The sequence below is a fragment of the Bubalus bubalis genome, chromosome 5 (assembly GCF_019923935.1).
Source record: "Bubalus bubalis isolate 160015118507 breed Murrah chromosome 5, NDDB_SH_1, whole genome shotgun sequence".
In the NCBI taxonomy this organism is placed as follows: domain Eukaryota; kingdom Metazoa; phylum Chordata; class Mammalia; order Artiodactyla; family Bovidae; genus Bubalus; species Bubalus bubalis.
Window position 1 is genome coordinate 102,592,504 of NC_059161.1, and position 21,531 is coordinate 102,614,034.

Sequence of the window (21,531 nt, forward strand, 5' to 3'; positions counted from 1 at the left end):
AGTCTGTTTAAGCTACCACCAAATATCTTCAGTTCATTCATTTTTTTTAACTCATAAACAAAGTTTCCATAGACATTACCTATCTCTACTTCCCTTAAATAAACTTTTAGAAGTAGAACAACTTGATGAAAGAACATGAGCACTTCTGAAGTCTTTAATACATAATGTCAAATTGCCCAAGAAGACAAAAAAGGGCAAAAATTTTCCAATTATTTTTCAGCAATATATAGAAGATCACACTTTCCTCAATGTTTGATACCTTAGTAATAAGTCAAATGCAAATTCAATCTGTGAAAAATTAGCGAGGATTAAGAATTGAATATTTAGTGTTGACTTTCCTCTATACTCAACATTAAATATACAATTCTTAATCGTCACTAATTTATCATAGTTTTTATTTGCATTTGACTTATCACTAAGGTATCAAACATTTTTATCTCTCTTTTGGGCTTTTATAAGTCTTTTATGAAAAAGTTTTTATGACATGTATCCATTTTGCTATTGACTCATTTCTGAAATACTATTCTGGGATATTAGTTAACTCATAATCTAAGAACTGACATTTGACAGAGGAAAAGCTCTCTCTCAAGAATGTCTTAGAAGATAAACGGCAGGTTATGCTCTGTATATGATTGTATCATGTGGCGTAGAGAGTTATCTGCCAAGAATCAAAACAACAAGCATGAGAGAAGCATATGGAATCAGATGCTGTCTATACTCCCCAGTTCATCCCTGGCATCTTTCCCCACCCACTGAGATTTCTTGTCATTAGCTGTCGTGGAAAGAGAACAGACAGAGTGAGTCATGAATTAAGATCCTCTCACAAATAATCGTACCAAAAAAAAAAGCACTGCCACAGAGGGTAACGTATCAGTTGCCACAAAGATAAGAATGCTTTATGCAGGCAAAGACCTTTGAACAGCTAAAGACAGAAGCCTCTTGGTACACACTCAGTACAGTGATCTACCTTATCATTCATTCAAACAGATTTTTCCCCTTTAATCAGGGCATCTTTTCATTTTATTTGCTGGTCAAAACACTAGGACACAAAGGCTGCTCTTCATCTTGTGTGCTACTGAAATGAAATCTTGAGGTAGGGAAAAAAGAAGAAACCCTTGTCCTAAATTCCCTTTCAAAAAGTGAAGTGTGAAAAGACATCAAGCAGAGTACACAGTGTTACTGTTGCAAGAAAGTCAGTTCTGCTGCAGCATCCAAGGCCATCAGCCGTGGCTCAATCACTTCCTCACCCACAGTGAATAATAAGAAAAATCCAAGGAGAATGGATTCTACTTGGGGAAATGGATTTTCTCATTGTCCTTCCTCGTGATTATCATGAACATCTATGGACACAGCTGTTTCCTTTCTCTAAATAATCCTAAAGTCAATACTATCGTATTGGCTCCTTTCTTCCATCTCCACAAGACCTATAATACATCACCTCATGTCCTATTCTAAGCAGCAGAAATTTCAAATTTACCTTTTCATTAAGGAACAAACTAGAAAGCTGAATTATCTGATCTAGTTTGGTACTGAGAGGATTCAAAATTATTTTAAAATTTTTATAGCCTTGAAAAGTTGGTTTTATTAAACTTTCTTGACTATATAAATACATTTTAATTGCAAGGTATAAGCAAAGCTATACTATAGACTTTACTATACTATACTATAAGCAGAATCAAAGATATTTTAACAAAATACTTAACAGTTATTGCATGTAAATTACCATGGGTTTTCTTTTTTATGAAGTCAAATAGGGTGAAGAACTCGACCATTTAAAAACTCTTCTTGACATAATTTTATATGCTACACAGTGTGTATTTATGTACGAGGACAATTATCATATAAACTCAATTATGCTTTATTGTTTCAAGATAAAATGTACTATTTATTACCCAAGTGGGGTTTTTAAAAGTCATCCAAGCTTCTTGGAGTCCAGTTGAAAATTTTACTAATTCAAGTAACAAAAAAAACTTATGGATAGTAAGAAAATTGAGACAAGACCATATTTATATTCATAGTTTCTAGTAGTCCATTTGGCCTACAGAAGTCACTGAAAAATTCTTTCTTGAATGCAAACCCGTGCAATGAACAAAGGAACAGACAATAAATCAGTTTCCCCATGTGGCAATGTAGGAGGACTCCAGGATTTTAAATCATGATGTTATTTGTTCACACCTGAAAAGTGTACTTCTTTTACACTTCAGTTCAGTTCAGTTCAGAAGCTCAGTCGTGTCCGACTCTTTGTGACCCCATGAATCGCAGCACACCAGGCCTCCCTGTCCATCACCAACTTCCAGAGTTCACTCAAACTCACGTCCATCGAGTCGGTGATGCCATTCAGCCACCTCATCCTCTGTCATCCCCTTTTCCTCCTGCCCCCAATCCCTCCCAGGATCAGAGTCTTTTCCATGTTTAAAAATACTAAGTGTATTTTAAATACACAAAACTAACTGATTTTTTAAAAATTTATGGGTATATGTGTGTGTGTATACCCACAGACATTTAATAGCTCTTTCATGGGTTTTTCCCAAAAATAACTTTGCCTCACTCCCTTCCTATAATCCTCCACTCACATAAACCTATAAACCTGAAAGTTAAAATCTATTTGTAAAATTACCAAAGCCCTGAAAAAGAACTATATCTATATATATCTTCCACCAAGTTTTTTCTTTTTTTACTTTGATGTGAGGAAATGGTAAGAACATTCAAAGTCCATTCATACAACAGGCATTCACTTAGCACACTGTTGTATAGGGGACGCTACTGTGCAATTATTCTGGTTTATTTTTTCTTTCAGGTATAAAATGTTCTCCTAGTCTAAGTTCATGTTCTTCTTTTCTCTGCTGAGAGACTTCTCAGAAATTTGATGACAGTCTTTTCGGTACCACATTAACTCCTCTTTATACAAATACAAATTTCCTTAAGTACATAAAATGAGTAAGACTTTAGCTGCCATACCATCCGTTTCCTAGGTTCAGCAGAGGAAGGAATTCTGTTTTGTGAGGCTTCAAGGCAAAGAATATTCTCAATGCTAGGAAGGTAATTTGTATACTTGTTCTCTCTGAAGGATGCTCAGCTTACTTTGATGTTAACATTTGGTATTATGTGGTTTTGTCAATTGATTTTGTTTGTTTTGTTTTGTTTAATTTATTTATTTTAATTGGAGGTTAATTACAATGTAAATTGATTTTTAAAGCCTCAGGCAAAAGAACCAAAGCATTTTCCCCACCCCCTAAATGTCTCCTTTCTTCACTTAGTTCCACCTTACTAAAACTGGTCTTTAATTCCAATATTTTCCATTATAGAGTACCACTGGGGTAGATCTTATATAAAAGATTTGAACATTTAAGGGTACCAAGAAATGTCAAAATACTAAATGGTCCAATGTATGTTTTCTCCCAGGGAAATACAATACCAGGCTCTGTGGTCTGGAAGTGCATTTGCCAAAATTCAATCATAAAACAAAACAAAAACCCCAGAATTATCTGGGTAAGCCTAAGTACTAAGGTATGTGCTAAGACTCTGTGAGCCTGACTCTTTGAGACCCCACCTGTCTTTTCAATTTAATTCCATCATTTTCAATTTGCCCTAATCTCTTGCTTGTTTGCCTAATTTTTAACTAGCAAAAAACAAATTTCACTAACTACAAATAAGCTTAACTAAAATATGTTTCAACAAAGTGCTTATAAGTGATAGTGTTTGCATAATTTTTTAGAGGTAAAAAGACAAAAGTGCTCATGATCGATGGCAGAAACACATGTAGCTATTCTTCTAGCCCAGGTAAGAGCCTGATGGTAAAATTTAACCCTACATTTTCCAAGAATCCCCCCATTTTGTATTGTATATGCTTATTTTTAGCCAGGAAAGAATTCTGCTACTTATGTTCCTGTTATTTTATGCACAAGGTGACCAAGCGTAAGAGGGTGAATTTTTCTACCTTCAAAAACACAAGTTTACAAAAACTCTACAAGTTTACAACAAACTACATTTTTTTTAAGTTAACAAACTGTGAAATGAATCATACAAAGAAGTTAATTTTGAGAGTTATAAACAATATTGTTACAAACAATAATTTTAATATCATATCAACTAAAATTCTAAAAGAAATATACATACCCAAACCTTCCGATTCAAATAGACATGTTTCATCTACTCCTAAATCTCGGCACCAGGATAAGAAATTTGCTGTATTGTCTCTGGCAAAAAAGGAGCCTGAGGGTGCACTGGCTTTGCATGGAATCTTCTTCAAGGGTAGATTCTGAAAAACAAAGAAATCTCACTCTGGCGGAATATCTGGCAGTCATCACAGTGACACATTTATGTTTTCAATAAAATGCTTTGGTATGACCTCACAGCAGTAAATAGATTTGTGAATAGCTATAGGAAAGGATATGAAACACAAATGAAACTTAGTTGGTAATCAAGAGAGTATGAAAACCTATGCCTGTAAACATAAACTTGCCTTTTTAATATCTAGAAGTAAATATACATAAATCCTTTCCCTGGTTCAGACTGCCACTCTCTTTCTCTTCTACTGTTTTTCATGGCGGGGGCAAGGGTGGGGGAGGGACTTATCTTTCATCTGTGTATTCTCAGTACTTCTCATAAAGTATGTATAATTGTATTTATCATTTGTGAAAGAAGAATGAAACACAAATATGAATATGAACATATATAAAATGTAACATACACAGCTCCATTCTTGTGTGCATACATAGACACACAATAAGAATTACACAAGAATTATAAAGTCAAAAGAGAGCAACAGAATTATCTAACCTCCAGAAGACTCTATCACCAATACCAAGAAAAGGAAATATTAAAAATTTTTATCTTTCAACAATAACATTCTACCTTCATTCTTTCAGACTATTTCCTTTTAAATCACAGATCATTGCTGTATTATGTAATACAAAAAAAATTCTGGTTGGATTTCTGCTATCTGAACTTGAAAACATATTTACATTCTGCATCATTTCTCTTCCAGGATAAGAAAACGCTTAAGATAAGGGAGCGTGTGAACCTGGACAGATTTTTCTATTATTAACCTCAAAAATTTTAGCCCTAGAAAGCTCCCTTACCACACCAAATGTTATAAAGAATTGCGTGAGGTATTTTTTGTTCCTTTAATAGAATATAACCAGTTTTCGTGGCATTCCATGAAGTCAGAGTTTGATTCTACATGATGTGAAAGCCTGAGCCAAGTATTTGATGATATGGGCTAGACAGAGCTTTGCCTTTGAAAGCAAAAAAGATCAAGGGAGAAGCATTTTATGATTTAAATTTGTATATAGGATTATTCCTTCTATTCTCTGTGAACAAGAAAATATAAACAAAATGTTGTTGACTGTTGAGGTCATTTACAAAGATGGTTATAAAAAATGAAATGTGGTCTTTGTGTATTGGTGAAGCCTGCAAATATCAAAATATTACTAGGTTTTTCCTGTCCAATGATATTATAGTTACATAACTAATATATTCAGTTACTAAGTCACTCAAAGAGTGTGTCTGTCTAATATCCAAGATCCATCTCTTTGTTGCTAAGTTTGTTTTAGGCTTAGACATAAAAAAATTTTTGCATGAATATACATATATTGAGGAGAAGGGGACGACAGAGGATGAGATGGCTGGATGGCATCACTGACTTGATGGACGTGAGTCTGAGTGAACTCTGGGAGTTGGTGATGGACAGGGAGACCTGGCATGCTACGATTCATGGGGTCGCAAAGAGTCAGACACGACTGAGCGACTGAACTGAACTGAACTGATACAGATACATATAACCATGTGCATGCATGCTCAATTGCTCAGTTGTGTCTGACTCTTTGCAACCCCATGGACTGTAGCCCTCCAGGCTCCTCTGTCCATGGGATTTCCCAGGCAAGAATACTGGAGCCTACTTCAGGAAATGACTTCTCGACCCAGGGATTGAACCCACCTCTCTTGTATCTCCTACATTGGCAAGCAGATTCTTTACTACTAAGCTCCCTGGGAAGCCCACATATAATAATACCGCTTAACCAATTTGGTTAAGTAGTGGCTTTCAAAGAAATGTTTTCCTACATGAATTGTAAAAGCAATAAAAAATAGCATAGTATAATATCACCTTTATAAAATATTCATGAACATCAATTAGTCAATATTTATTAAAACTAAAATACATACATCCTTAAATCTAGCAATTTACTCGTAAGACTATATCTTACAAATATAATAGTATTTTATATTTTGTACTATATCTTGAAAATATAATAGTGTTTAAAAATATATGAACAAGTATATTTGTTGCAATGCTGACTGAATAGAAAAAATAGACATGAATGTGTCAAGAAAGCGATGGTTGAATAGTACATAATACAACACATAATACAATACAATGGACCTCTGTGCAATAATTTTTTAAAAATAAGATAAATGTATATCTGTTGAACCATAAGACGTTCAGTACATACTCTTAGGCAGATAATATACAAACACATATGTACACCACAATTTCATTTTATGATGTGTGTGTATATGCACACATACACAGTATAGATGGCCATATATGCAGTTAAATTGCATATAAATATGTTGGATTATAAATATGAACATTGTGTTTATTTATATAACATTAATTTATGGAAAATTCAAGTAGGATATCCATAAATTAATAGTTATTACCTTTGAGGAAGGTGATTGATGCATAGATGCATTTACATCTTACATAATTCCAAAATATGTAGTAAGATTTTGAGTGACTTTTACATTTTATCAATATTTTCTGATTAAATTCACTTCTAAAGTCTTTCAATTTAATCCATTAGGATATCCAACCAGTCCATTCTGAAGGAGATCAGCCCTGGGATTTCTTTGGAAGGAATGATGCTAAAGCTGAAACTCCAGTCCCTTGGCCACCTCATGCGAAGAGTTGACTCATTGGAAAAGACTTTGATGCTGGGAGGGATTGGGGGCAGGAGAAGAAGCGGACAGCAGAGGATGAGATGGCTGGATGGCATCACTGACTCGATGGAGGTGAGTCTGAGTGAACTCCGGGAGTTGGTGATGGACAGGGAGGCCTGGCGTGCTACGATTCATGGCGTCACAGAGTCAGACACAACTGAGTGATTGATCTGATCTGATCTGATTACCTCTTAAGTGAATCACCTTCTAGGGATTGGGAGTCCAATTACCTGAGTTCAAACCCAGTTGTATCACTTTCTTGCTACAATAGTTTTTGAAAGATTACTTAATGTTTCTGTTCCTCAGTCTCCTCTTCTATTCAACATGTATAGGGGAAAAAAGTGCATCTCATTGACTATGTGTGTGTGAGTGCAAATTAAATAATATAATTCAAGTGAAGGAATGAGTTAAGCAAGGCTGTGGTCTGTGTGGTGCTGGAGAAGACTCTTGCGAGTCCCTTGGACTGCAAGGAGTTCCAACCAGTCCATCCTAAAAGAGACCAGTCCTGGGTGTTCATTGGAAGGACTGATGCTGAGGCTGAAACTCCAATACTTTGGCCACCTCATGCAAAGAGTTGACTCACTGGAAAAGACCCTGATGCTGGGAGGCATTGGGGGCAGGAGGAGAAGGGAACGACAGAGGATGAGATGGCTGGATGGCATCACCGACTCGATACACATGAGTTTGGGTGAACTCCAGGAGTTGGTGATGGACAGGGAGGCCTGGCGTGCTGTGATTCATGGAGTCGCAGAGAGTCGGACACGACTGAGCGACTGAACTGAACTGAACTGAATTGAAGGAGTAAGTGTTCAATAAAGGTTATTATCACTGCCATCAATGCATGGAAAAATATATTGAATTGCCTATGACTTCCTTCTCTTGTATTTTCTTACAAGCATTTGATTTTTTTCTACTATAGGTATAAGAACTCAGGAAAAGATTGGCAAACAATTTATTTGCATCATTCCCCTAAACTTGAATTTCATCTTTTAAATAGTTTTCCAGTAGAACTGTCTGTGATAATATTGGTAGAAATGTTCTATACCTGTGCTACCCATTGTAATTACTAGTGGCATGTGGCCACTGAGCACTTGAGCTGTGCTGATTGTGACTACTTTCTAAATTTTATTTCTTTTTAATCAATTTACACTTAAATAGCCACATGTGACTTGTGGCTATCATATTAGGGAATTCATAATATGGAAAATAAATGCATTATTTGGAGGCTTAGAAAGTCCAATATTTGACCACTTGACTACTTTCCCTCTAACTAATATTGTCCCCATTTCTTTCAAGTCCCCTCAAATCCAGCAGTTCCCCTGGATACAGTTACTGAGATACACAACTATGTTTCTCATTTGGAAAGAGTGGACTTAGGTGCTACAGAGTACAATATGTGCCTGCCCTAGTTACCACACTGTGGGTGTTACAGCTTCAGAAGGACAATAGTAATTAACTATATTTAGAATACTTATAATTTACACCTACAGAACCAGGATATTTTTCATCATTTTACTGCCACAGAGCCAAATACAGTGCTTCACACATAAGCAATCCTGACTGTTGTTTTCTGAAACACGTGGTAGGTGGGGAAGGAACAAATTAGCATTGTGAGTGCCTCCATGCTCCAGGCACACAAAACCTATACTTTCATACAGATTGTGAAATTCTTATAATGTAATGAGAATTACATTATGAGAATGTAATTTCTCATAATGTAATCCTTTTTAATTCTCAAAAAGTAATGCCATGAATTAGGTATATAATAGTATCTCCATTTTCTAAGATGGAAAAACTGAGCTCATACATAGTTGAAATCAAATCATTCAGCCTCTTATACCCATACACTTCTAACTGTTCCATGAAAGCTCACTATTGCCTGGAATTTAATATATTTCAGCACTTGATTTATTTCCCAAGGTTTTAGCCAGGTAGCATTAAAATAAAGAATTGTGTATTTTCTTTCACCTATTAAACCTAGAAAAAATGGAGAGAATGGTATCTGTAGTTCTCCATAGGCAGTGAACTGAAAATTTAATACTAGTAGTTTATTTTTTTAACTTTACTAGTAGTTTAAATAATCCATTTTTCACAAAAGTTTGAGACAAAATATTCCCCTTGATTACATCAAGTAGACATTTTAGATATAAAACAGAAGAGATATATAAAAAAAGAAATGGAAATTGCCAAGAACTAATATCTTTCCTTTTCCAAAGGGTATATAGAATGTACTTTCAAATATGTAGGCAATAAAGTCACTCTTTCCATGATGGAATCAAAGTTTCCACTGTATCCCCTTGCTCCTTTTAGTTTTACCATATATTTTATTGAAAAAAAAACAAACTCTCAATAAAATTATTTCATTGAACATTCACAGTACCAAGGTATATGAACATAACTACCCAGTGGCTTTAGAAAGGATGAAAATATGTTCTTCAAGACCAAATTACTGAAATTAAAAATGGGAAAAATTATTTCTAGTACTGTCAACTTCGTCTGGGGACTCCGCAATAGACTTCATGCCTCAGACAGAGTGAGCTATGATTTAGGACAATAGCAACTGAACTTACTGGCATTGAATTCAAAATCAATCTTTCCTATCCTTTCTCTCTCCAAGATACATTTCACTCTAGAGAATAGGTCCCACAGCAAAATTTGGTATAAATTTCGTGCTGTAACAATATAGGAATATTTACATAAATTAAAAAATATAATTAAACAAGGTTTCTCAGTAAAATTCTGGTGAAAGTGAAACTGTTAGTCACTCAATCATTTCTAGCTCTTTGCGACCCCATGGACTGTAGCCCACCAGGCTCCTCTGTCTATGGGATTCTCCAGGCAAGAATACTGGAGTGGGTTGCCATTCCCTTCTCCAGGGGATCTTCCCAGACTAGAGACTGAGCCCAGATCTCCTGCATTGCAAGTGGATTTGTTACCATCTGAGCCAGCTGGTACACCCTGTGAAGTACCCCTGATACACCCTGTAAAATCATAAAGAAATTATTTAAATTAAAAGCTAGAAAAAGATGTTAAGTATCTTGAATTATTTGAAAGTATTGCTGGTATAAAATAAAATGATACTGGAAATGAAGGTCTAGTGCTCAAAATTCAGGTTTAAAAGATGAGATGGACAATAAAATGTTAAGATATTAATTAATTGAAAACTTCTGTCCACACTATAACCTGCACACATATATTTACAGCAGCTTTATTTATAATTGCCAAAACTTGGAAGCAATCAAGATATCCTCAGTAGGTGGAGAAAAAAATTGCTACATATGTAGAAAATGGAATAATATTCAGTGCTTAAAAAAAAAAAAGATCTATGAAAAGACACAGTAGAACCTTAAATGTATATTACTAAGTAAAAGAAGCCAATCTAAAAAGATTTCATATTGTATAATTCCAACTATATGACATTCTGAAAAAGGTAAAACTATAGAGACAGTTTTATCTTTGTTACCATCGGGTTTCCCTGATAGCTCAGTTTGTAAAGAATCCTCCTGCAATGCAGGAGACCCTGGTTTGATTCCTGGGTTAGGAAGATCCGCTGGAGAAGGGATAGGTTACTCACTCCAGTATTCTGGCCTAGAGAATTCCATGGGTTGTATAGTCCATGAGGTTGCAAAGAGTCAGGCAAGATTGAGAGACTTTCACTATAGAGACCTAAAATAATTAGGGGTTTAAGAGGAGGGAGGTAGGATCAAGTGATTCCTCGTGAGATTCATCACACTGGGTTTTTAGGGCCGTGAAACTATTATGAATGAGACTATAATGGCATGTATATGTCATTATACATTTGTCAGACCCCATAGAATGTACAATACCAAGAGTGAACCCTAAATGGGTTCACAGTGGACTTTGGATGACAATGACACATCAGTGTGGATTCACTGATTATAACAAATGTACCGTTCCTCTATACTTTTTGCTCAATTTTGCTATGAACCTAAAACTATTCCCAAAATTAAATTCTATGAAAAATTTATTATTAATTGACAGTTATTTAAGAAGCACCAGATGCTTTACAGTGGAGAAAATATAGGAAATTCAACAAGAAATGGATTCTTTCCATTTTTATTTGCATTGTGCCTAATTTTACATATACATCCACGTGGGAATCATTATCTAAATGTCATGTTACTATAAAAAGCTTCTGTTCTCCCAACTAATGGCTTACATATGACTAGACAGAGATTAGCTTAAAAATTCCTGAAATCTAGTCCTACACTTGGAAATTCGGTTAATTGGTGAGGCTCTCTAAAAATTTTAAATAGCAAAACTAATACAATTATGTAAAGTTTAAAAATAAAATAAAATTAAAAAAAAAAAAGAAATTTAATCTGATTCAATTCAACCAATCATTATTAAATCACAACTCTACTCCAGTTCTAACATTAGGTACTGGAGGCAGACAAGGCCAAGGTTCATTTCTGGAGACTCTCAGGTTCTTTGAGAACGGACTCAAAACCACAGTATTATATGGTAAGAAATACAATAGAAGTTTAAGTATTTGAACAGAAGCTTAAATTTAGTTCTTTGGAAAATGTTAGGATGTGTCTTTAACTTTGGGGAGAGGTTAATCAGACATCATTATAAAAAAGCCTCACAAAGAAGCAACATTTTACAAAATTGAAGGATTTAAGTTCTCACCAAACCTAAAAAATGAAGAGCAATACATTCCATAAAGTGAAAATCTGACAGAGACATGGGTGTTATGATGAGTATAGAATGCATGTGGAGGAGAAAATGAGACCAGAAAAGTAAATTAGCCCAGGATCACAAGGGTATTTTATGTCTAACAAGAATTGCTAATATTGTAATCTCAGTTCAGTTCAGTTCAGTTCAGTCACTCAGTCGTGTCCGACTCTTTACAACCCCATGAATCACAGCACGCCAGGCCTCCGTGTCCATCACCAACTCCCGGAGTTCACCCAGACTCATGTCCATCGAGTCAGTGATGCCATCCAGCCATCTCATCCTCTGTCATCCCCTTCTCCTCCTGCCCCCAACCTCTCCCAGCATGAGGGTCTTTTCCAATGACTCAACTTCTCGCATGAGGGGGCCAAAGTACTGGAGTTTCAGCTTTAGCATCATTCCTTCCAACGAACACCCAGGGACTGATCTCCTTTATAATGGACTGGTTGGATCTCCTTGCAGTCCAAGGGACTCTCAAGAGTCTTCTCCAACATCACAGTTCAAAAGCATCAATTCTTCGGCACTCAGCCTTCTTCACAGTCCAACTCTCACATCCATACATGACCACTGGAAAAACCATAGCCTTGACTAGACGGACCTTGTTGGCAAAGTAATGTCTCTGCTTTTCAATATGCTATTTAGGGTGGTCATAACTTTCCTTCCAAGGAGTAAGTGTCTTTTAATTTCATGGCTGCAATCACCATCTTCAGTGATTTTGGAGCCCAAAAAAATAAAGTCTGACACTGTTTCCACTGTTTCCCCACCTATTTCCCATGAAATGATGGGACCAGATGCCATGATCTTAGTTTTCTGAATGTTGAGCTTTAAGCCAATTTTTTCACTCTCAACTGCAAGTTATAAACTCAAATACCCAGAAGTCAGGCAGATTAAATAACAGAATGAAGTGACTAGCTCTAAGAGACTATAGGAAGTGGTGGAGACTGTGGAAAACTGAAGAAAGAGCTCATGCTATGTCCAGGAGGAGCAGGCATATTTATTTAGTTCTAAGTCATTGCTTCCACAAAGAAATGCAGTCACAATTTCTTGTTAGATCTTCCAATTTTTTCAGAATAATTTGGAAATCTGGATAGTTTAATATGAAAATACTCCAGATTTAAACAATCAGATCTATAGGCAAATATATGTGGTTTCCAGTTTAAAATCTCCATGTTCATAGTGGGGAATAATTTAAAAATAAAGAAATAAATAACATTTTAAATTAAGAAGTACTAAATCAATTATATGCACACTTTGGAAAATTAATTAGGTCTTTTGTTGTCAAAGTGGAAGGAAGGAATAAAAAAAGGTTTTTTAGACAATTCTACAGAAGTCTGGGCTTCCCTGATGGCTCAGACCATAACAGATCTGCCTGCAATGCAGGAGACTTGGGTTCTATCTCTGGGTCAGGATGATCCCCCAGGGAAGGGAATGGATACCCACTCCAGTATTTTTATCTGGAGAATTCTATGGACAGAGGAGCCCAGTGGGTTATAGTCCATGGAGTCGCAAAGAGTCAGACACAACTGAGCGACCAACACTTTGACTTTTTTTTTCCACAGAAGTAAAAAACAGTCACTTTTCTTTTGCCACTTCCATCTTGGAACACCTCTAAATCACAGCTATAGTATTCAGACTCAAAGAGTAAGGTCTGAATGGAAGGAAGAGAAACATTCTGTGAATATGAAAGATTTCTTAAAGAGAGGAGTGTTAGACTATCAGGTGTGATAGTCCCTCAGAGTCTCAACAAAATTAACAGTAGTTGTTAAGTATTACTTATAGAAACTCAAACAAATTGATGATACTTCAGAAAATGTTTTTGAGAGTGTATGTCAGTTTTCTGTGTCCTTTCTACAATCAAGAAATTACCTTAAGGAAATAGACAGGAAAACTCTTTCCAAATGTATCTTAAATTTTAACTTTCCAACAACATTTTGTACATTCTAAGGTATGATAATTTATGACTATTGGCAGCAGATTTGAAGTTCACAGGGTTCTAATATTTTGGTGAAAACTGCTTTTTAGTACTCATCCATATGATATCCAATAAAGAAAAGCATTTTCAAAAGTCCAAAGATTGCCTTATAGATGGATTCCAGGAAATTCTTTATTTTAGTGCTGATTTCTAAACATTTTTTGAGCAGACTTTTTAAAAATAATTTATGGGACTGCAGAGTTGGGGCATTGTAAATGCCCATAATGGTATCTCCATAGATGCTCAGTAAATTTGGAACACTGGGATTTAAATTTTAGTAATTCAAAGAGGAAAGTTTTAAGGCTGCAAATCATCAGCAATAAGATGGTGATCAAGAATGCTTGTTTAATCTATTTAACCTTTGGAACTTCAAGTTCATCATTTGTAATTTCTTATGAGAATTAAACAAGATATTTTGGAAAATGCCTAATACCAATCCTAGACCATAGTTTATCTCCAATTAACGTTATTTTTTTTCAAATACATGTCTACTTTTAGTCTATTTACACGAAATACCCTGATGAGAGTTGAAAAACAGTTACATCACCACATCTGTAATTAATAAAATAAGCCCACAAATACATAGGAAAAGTTTGAGATTTTACATTCATGAAGAGAAGTGTTAGTCGCTTAGTCATTTTGGACTTTTTGTGATCCTATGGACTGCAGCCGCAAGGCTCCTCTCTCCATGGAATTCTCCAGGCAAGAATACTGGAATGGGTTGCCATTTCCTTCTCCAGGGGATCTTCCCAATCCAGGGACTGAACCCAGGTCTCCTGCATTGCAGGCAGATTCTTTACTGTCTGAGCCACCAAGGAAGCCCACTTATAAAGACAGAGAGCTGCTTATAATATGGCTTCCATGGTTTGTATTAGCTTGGCTTCCACCTACTGACCTTAGGACCGTGGTCCTTTACTCTTCCATAGCCACACTATAGAAAAGTGGCTTCCACAGCCTTCCTTAGGCTTCCACTTCCATAGTGGCTTCCATGGTACATAGTGGCTTCCATGGTCCTTCAGTCTTCCACAGCCACACTAGCTTCTGTTCCCACCTTCCCATCCTCCCCATTCTCCCTCCAACCACACAGCCCTTACACAGAACTGTTCTCTGGCCTTTCTACATCTCTGTCCAATTACCTCCGAATCCCCGATGATGGATCACTTACTCCAAAACACCACCCCTCAATTCCGCTTTATAATTTCTTAAAATCCACAATGTTCAAGTGCTCTTGCTGCCCTGTCCCCATGTGAGATTAACTGATAAGCAACTGTCTCCCCCCAGATGGTTTAGTCCAGGAGGAAGGGAACAGTGTATGGTTTTGTTCACCATCTTATCCTCAGCATCTCTCAAATGGTGCTTATGGAAAATTTGTTGGATAAATACCAGTCTGAGTGTAGCCAAAGCATTTGACCAGCAAAAGGCAACAGAATGGAATGGTTACAAGCACAAACTTTGGAGCTAGGCTGCCTGGATTTGAATCTGAAATCTTGATTTACTACTTATGTAACTTCAAATATGCAAACCAACTTCACTTTATGTTAAATGGCATTAATAATAGTGTCTACATCATAGGGTTGCTATGATGGATGTATGAGTTTATATGAAAAGTTCTTGAAATGCCTGACATGTAGTAAGGTATAAATATATGCTTGTCAGAAAACTGAAACAAAGGGAACCTTTTTAAAAAATGATATAAAATTCAGCCTGTGGCTTCAGTGAACTGTTGGGGGTTTTAATGATCACTAAAACATATAGACATGGTCTCAAAAATATTCCTCATTTCCACTTATATATCTTGCCATCCAAGATAACTATCAAATTATTATATTTCTCTCCCAAACAGAACTTAATTCTGTTAGTTTTGTCCCCACATCATCATAGTTTTTCAAACCTCAAAAAGCATAGTTTTGCTTTGAGTCATCCCTCATCCCTTCTTACTGTGGCCAATAAGTAATCAATCCAACTCACTGCTATTTTCTAATAAATATGTATTCAAATATCCTGCTCTGTGCAATATAGTATTGACATTCTTACTCTAAACACTCTAATATTTTATGTATGAACAAAGGCAGAAACTTCACAAAATATTCTTCCTATCTTTAACCCCAATCCTTCTAACAAAATCTGAACATCATCGTCATATAAACTTTTCTAAATGTAATGCTTTCAGTCTCCAGACTGTCTGCAAATGATTCAAATGCTTAAGCCTTGTAGCTTTGAGGTTTATCAGCTTAATCAGTCCATGTGCCAAATTCTCTCCATGAACTCTTCACATCAATCAAGTGTTCACTACTCCTAGAATATGCTTATATCTTTCCAACTTCAATATTTGGTTCATTAACCACAAAGTTACTTTGTATTTGCCTTTTCTCTCCATCCATCTGTTAACACCAGGTCTGGGAGATTCAAATTTCATTGCTTCCACAGAAACTTCCTGAGCACACTGACAAATTGACTTGTTACCTGAACCCCTATAGAATCTCCTATCTGTATCAGTAGATGATGGTGAACAATGATGTGTTTCAATTTAAGGGTTAAGTCTACAGATGTTTGTGATTTAAAAACAAACAAACAAACAAACAAAAAAACTACTGATCTAATGGTTTATAACTGAATATCTTTTAAGGACTATGGCAATTAAGGCATATTCAAGGTTAATGCTAGAGTCCCCCTCTTACTCATTTGCTTATATTCTTCTTGAGCAGAAATTAAAGGATTGGTATGGCAGAGAGCCCACAGCACTTCCTGGGTACCAATGGGGGCATATTGCACAGTATGTAGAAACCCATGATCTTCCCTCAACACAACTCTTCCCCAGCCTTTTCAATTGTAAAATAAAACACTGTCATCCATTTCTTTATTTATGAAATCCTGAACCAGTCTCCCTTATCTAGTCTATCTAATTCATCACCAAATCCTGCCAAGCCCACCAAGAGTATAGCTCAAAACCATCTACTTCTTTCCAGTATCTCTGCTACCATCCTAGGCTAAACGGACAATAGCTTTCTAAGTGGGTCCTCAGTCCCATTTTCACCTCTTCTAATCCATTCTTCACACTCTAATGTTATCTTTTTAAATACGTGATCATGTTCCTATAGTTTTGTTCTTAAAATAGAGGACAACATCCAACAAAACTTAGCTCTGGTCTCATCTCTTGATGCTCTACTATTAAGTTATAGTATCCATATAGTCATTTACCTTTAGTTCCTCAAAGTTATTCTTTGATATTCAAGGGCTTTCATAAGTGCTATTTTCTTTACTTGAAACATTCACTATTCCCTCTCTGCCTAATGCCCATTCCTATTACAGAATAAGAGAAAAATATTTCTACAAGACTAAGTTAGGTCTTCTTACTTGCTCATATAACTTGGACTTTCCCATACTTGGATGTAACAAAGCTATCATTTACTGCTGGCTTAATTATTAGCTTAAAGTTATTCTCCCTTCCCTGCCACTCCACAAGTTACCTTGTCCAGCATATTTTAGGTGTTCAATAGATGTTTATTGAGCAATTGATAAAGTTTCATCAATGCAATATATGTTATGGTGAAACAAAGTTTGAAAACCATTGACACATGCCATTTATTGAGTGCTTACCACTGATACCTGTATTTTTATACATTCCTATTTTATTTTCATAACTAGATGGTAACCCTTTGAGAGGTGACAGTAATGCTTTACTGTTTTCCTCTTTAGTTATGAACATCTTGAACACAGTTACCGTTCAATAACTATTTGTTGAAAAGTCTAGAAGCTCAACCTTAAGGTACTTTATATAGAGTGGTTAGGTGTCAGCCAAGAGATGACATCTGAACAGAGATGTGAAGGGAGTGAGGGGCAAGTCACACACACGTGTGAAGGAGGACAACCCTAAGGAGACAGAAAAGGAAGTGCAAAGGCCCTGTGGAGGGTGGAACCTGCTTAGTGGGTTCAGAGAACATCAAGGAAGCTCGCACGCCTGCAGCAAAGTTGGGTGAGGGGGAAGTCACAGGGAATCATACCAGATAGGGAGCTGGGAAAGAGAGCGCATAGTGCCTTACTGACTGTTAGCAATATTTCAGCTTTTACTCCACGTATGTCAGTGTGCCATTGGAGAATTTTGAGCGACGAGTTGAAATGATGTAACTTAAGTTTTAAACTATCTGATGATTTAATCCATGTAAAAAGCTTATTTGGCCCAGAGTAAGAATTTAACAAATGCTTGCTTCATTATCCTATCACAGGGAATTCATTTAATCTGAGGGAAAAAGGCCAGACATTTACTTTTAAGTCTTTATAAACAATAAAGCAAATATGACGACATGGGACAAAATGCAGTATTGTTCCTCTCTTATAATTGATAATATAGTTTATATGTATATAATTATACATATATAAATATATACACAAATTGCTACTTATTTCTTATATGGAGCAGTGGTGCTAGCAAGCTATTCATTGGACAAGCAGCCTATGCTGGTGTGAAATTAGACATGACTGGCAAAGTTATATAAACACTGAATACATACTGGACAGCTTCATGCATGATATGTAATGCATTTTCAAACTACTAAGTGAAACAACAGAAGGCATTCATGTAGTCAGCCGCTAAAAGCTTAAGATACATTTGAAAAACCCTATATACTGTAAACTCAGTTACCTCATCTAAAAAACATTATGCCATTAGCCTGTAATGTACCGGTACCACCTCTCTTGGACCACACACACGTCAATATGGTGAGTACTTATATTTTAAATCACCTAGCAATCTCCAGACATGTTTAAATTAAAAAGAAACCCTTTTCCCCTGATTTTCAGCCACTTAAAAATGTTCTTATTATAAAATCTGGGTATGTTCTCCATTAATAAATGGCATGCATAATCATTACTGATTTGTTAAATGACCTGAATTTCTCCAAAGCATTTAGTAACAGCTCATTTTAAATTAATTAATTTTCTACTTTCCATATGGTGAGAGTGACTTTTCTTGACACAATATTCTATATCCACAGTGCTTTGAAACACAGCAGTGACCACAATGAGTGCTATCAAATATCATGAAAATAGTTCCCCAATTACACTATTTTTTACAATTTTGTCTTGCCCATGTGCCTGAATGCGGTTAAAATGCAGGATGTGAGCACGTAAGTGGAAGAGATGATATCATCATGGAAAATTTTGATCAGGTTTGCTTTTATGCTCAGGGGGGCAACATTCTGTTGGTGTTCTGATGCAGATGAAAAAATGTGTATGTCTATGCTTGTGTGTGTGTGTGTGTATGAGCTTCCTTCTAATCCAGGATTTGTTTTAATTTTTTTTTTGCGTTTTCCGGAATTTCAATTCAACATGCTTTATTTTTTGTCTTATGCTTCACATATCTTTAATGCAACCCTCATTCACACTACTAAATAGTATCTTACACTTGGAACTTTTGAAATAGTTTTCCAAAAAGATTTGAAGGAGAGGCCTTTATCAGCAGATCCACATAAACTTGTAACCTCTGAAACTTGGCAAATTTACCTGGCCTTTCTTCTCCCCCTCATTTTGGATTGTGGGAATTCTGTCGAGTTTTACAATGGGGCTAAAAACATCCTCTCTAACGTCTCTTAGCACAAAAAGCTCATCAGACGTAAACTCCAATGTAAAAGGAACATTAGAACTTGGGGGGGAATGACTTGTTTTTGCTCATACAAAAAGGTCAGCACCTACTGGTCTAGGTAAGTAAGAAAGAAGGTAAACATAACAATAATAAATTATATTTTACTTGATCTGAAAATCTATCTACTACCACATACATATATTCTCCCTGCATGCAGGCTAGGTCGCTTCAGTAGTGTCTTGACTCTTTGCGGCACCATGGACTGCAGCCTGCCAGGTTCCTCTGTCCATGGGATTTCCCGGGCAAGGATATAGGAGTGGGTTGCCATACCCTCCCCCAGGGGATCTTCCAGACCCAGGGATCAAACCCGTCTCTTTACGTTTCCTGCATTTGCAGGCAGGTTGTTTATCACTAGTGCCCCCTGGGAAGCCCTTTATATTCTCCCTAACAGAGAGTAAATTCCTGGAGTAGACTATATTCCTTGAGAGTAAATTCCCTGGGTCTATCTTTATGCCATACTCTTTCTCACCAACAACACATATATACATAAATATCCAAATGAATAATATTATCTCCTGTTCCTAACATAAACTCACCAATTATCTATCAAATTTTAAAATGACATACATAAGTAGGACTCAATTATTATGAAATATTTACAGTTTATAATATTCTATATTATTAAAGGCTGATAATATGTGAACTTGCTACCCTTTATGACCATTTTTATCTTTCTTTTTGAGTTATCTATTGTAAATAAAATAACACAATTTTGGAAAGCCAATAGCAATATTTAATGCTTGTTATTCCTGAGCAATGAAATTCTCTGATTCCCTCTTACAGTTTTACAGAAACTTTACTTTTACCTTGGTTGTTAAATAGTGTTTTGGTAGATAGCTAATTAAGGGCTGAGATGAAACAATAGTTCTTATAGTGCCATTTCGCTCACCAACTGTTTTATTGGACTAGAGGGGCAGTTATTGAGAAAAAGATGCAAAGAAAAATAAGAAACAAACATGGCAATTTCATCTTTATGGCTTCTTCTGTGATTGAAAAACACAATCCTTAATTGCTATAACAATACTTCATTTCAGGTCAAAACTATCTCTTGAGAACCTACTACATGAAAGGCCCTACAATTATTCTTCTTCTTAATACTCAATGGTGAACAAACTCATAAAACTATTGGTTATCACTCATCTCATCTTTATTTTATTTTTCAGGAACTATGGCAAACATTATAAACAGGCATTGAAATAAAATCCTCAAAGTGAATAAAACATTTGGATATTAATATGTTCTTTGTATCATCATTTTTAGTTGTAGCTAACACTCTGAACTCAAATAATAAATGTGACATGTGAATATAAAATAACACCTACAATTGACTAAAGAACCAACCTCCTCCACCATTCCCTTACTAACTAGTCTAGACCTCCGTGGTCTATTGCTCAGGCCATCACTCGTGAGTACTTTTAATGTCCTTAGACCCTTGTTCTTCCACTGCACCACCCTAAAATTCTCCAATCTCCTGCTTTGTCCATTCCTTAGAAAGTCAATTTTGTTCCATATGATTTTGTATTAATAGGTCAAAGACTTTTGAGCCAAGCAAAAGCAGCAGAGGAAGGAATTCCCAACTTGATAAGAATTAAGTCTTAAGGATTAAAAAATCATCTCATAATAACATCTGGATCTACAAGTAAATGTCTGCATTAGTCCATTGATTCACTCATTCACTTATTTATTCATCCAAAACATGTCAACTGAGCACCTATATGCCAGTTATTATAATGGACCCATATATGAATGAAACACAAACCATGTTTTCAAGGATCTTAGAGTGGAATAAAGGAATAAATAAAGAACAAAACAAGACAATAGCTAAATATCATAATATGGTGCAGGTGCTCTAACAGACTAGAGCCAATTTGTAGACCTGAGCCCAGTGAATGAAAGGAATGCCGATCTCAAGCCTTTACTGTAAAGCTTCCTTCTAATAATCAAAGTGACCTCAACTGTTTACTATGCTTTAGGGAGACAGATATGCCTTGTGGGGATCAGGAGATAGACAGGTACCTGACCTAAGTCATGTTACACTATGACTACTGTGCCTATGAACACATCAGTGGTTAATTTTATTTATTTTTTTCCTGAACATGTATTTGGTATGGGTATTCTTAGCAGTTTTCAGAATTTTTATTCCTTGAGACAGGGAATAAATTCATATTTGATAGAAGGACCAATTAAGATATCACAATTTTGAAAAAAATTCAGGAATTCATACTACTATCCAGATGTAGTTGTTCCAGATGTGGTCTTTTCACTGAAATGTAAGAATAAA

General features: G+C 35.9%; 1 protein-coding gene across 11 annotated transcripts in view; it reads right to left on the reverse strand.

Annotated features, from left to right (window-relative positions):
• Positions 1 to 21,531, reverse strand: part of GAS2 (growth arrest specific 2) — a 176,214-nt gene that overhangs the window by 96,621 nt on the left and 58,062 nt on the right. For all 11 annotated transcript variants that reach the window (XM_044943460.2, XM_044943457.2, XM_044943461.2 and 8 more), the window contains one exon: positions 4,117 to 4,258. In XM_044943460.2, the coding sequence (XP_044799395.1) occupies positions 4,117 to 4,258 (142 nt within the window). The remainder of the gene's footprint in view (positions 1 to 4,116; positions 4,259 to 21,531) is intronic.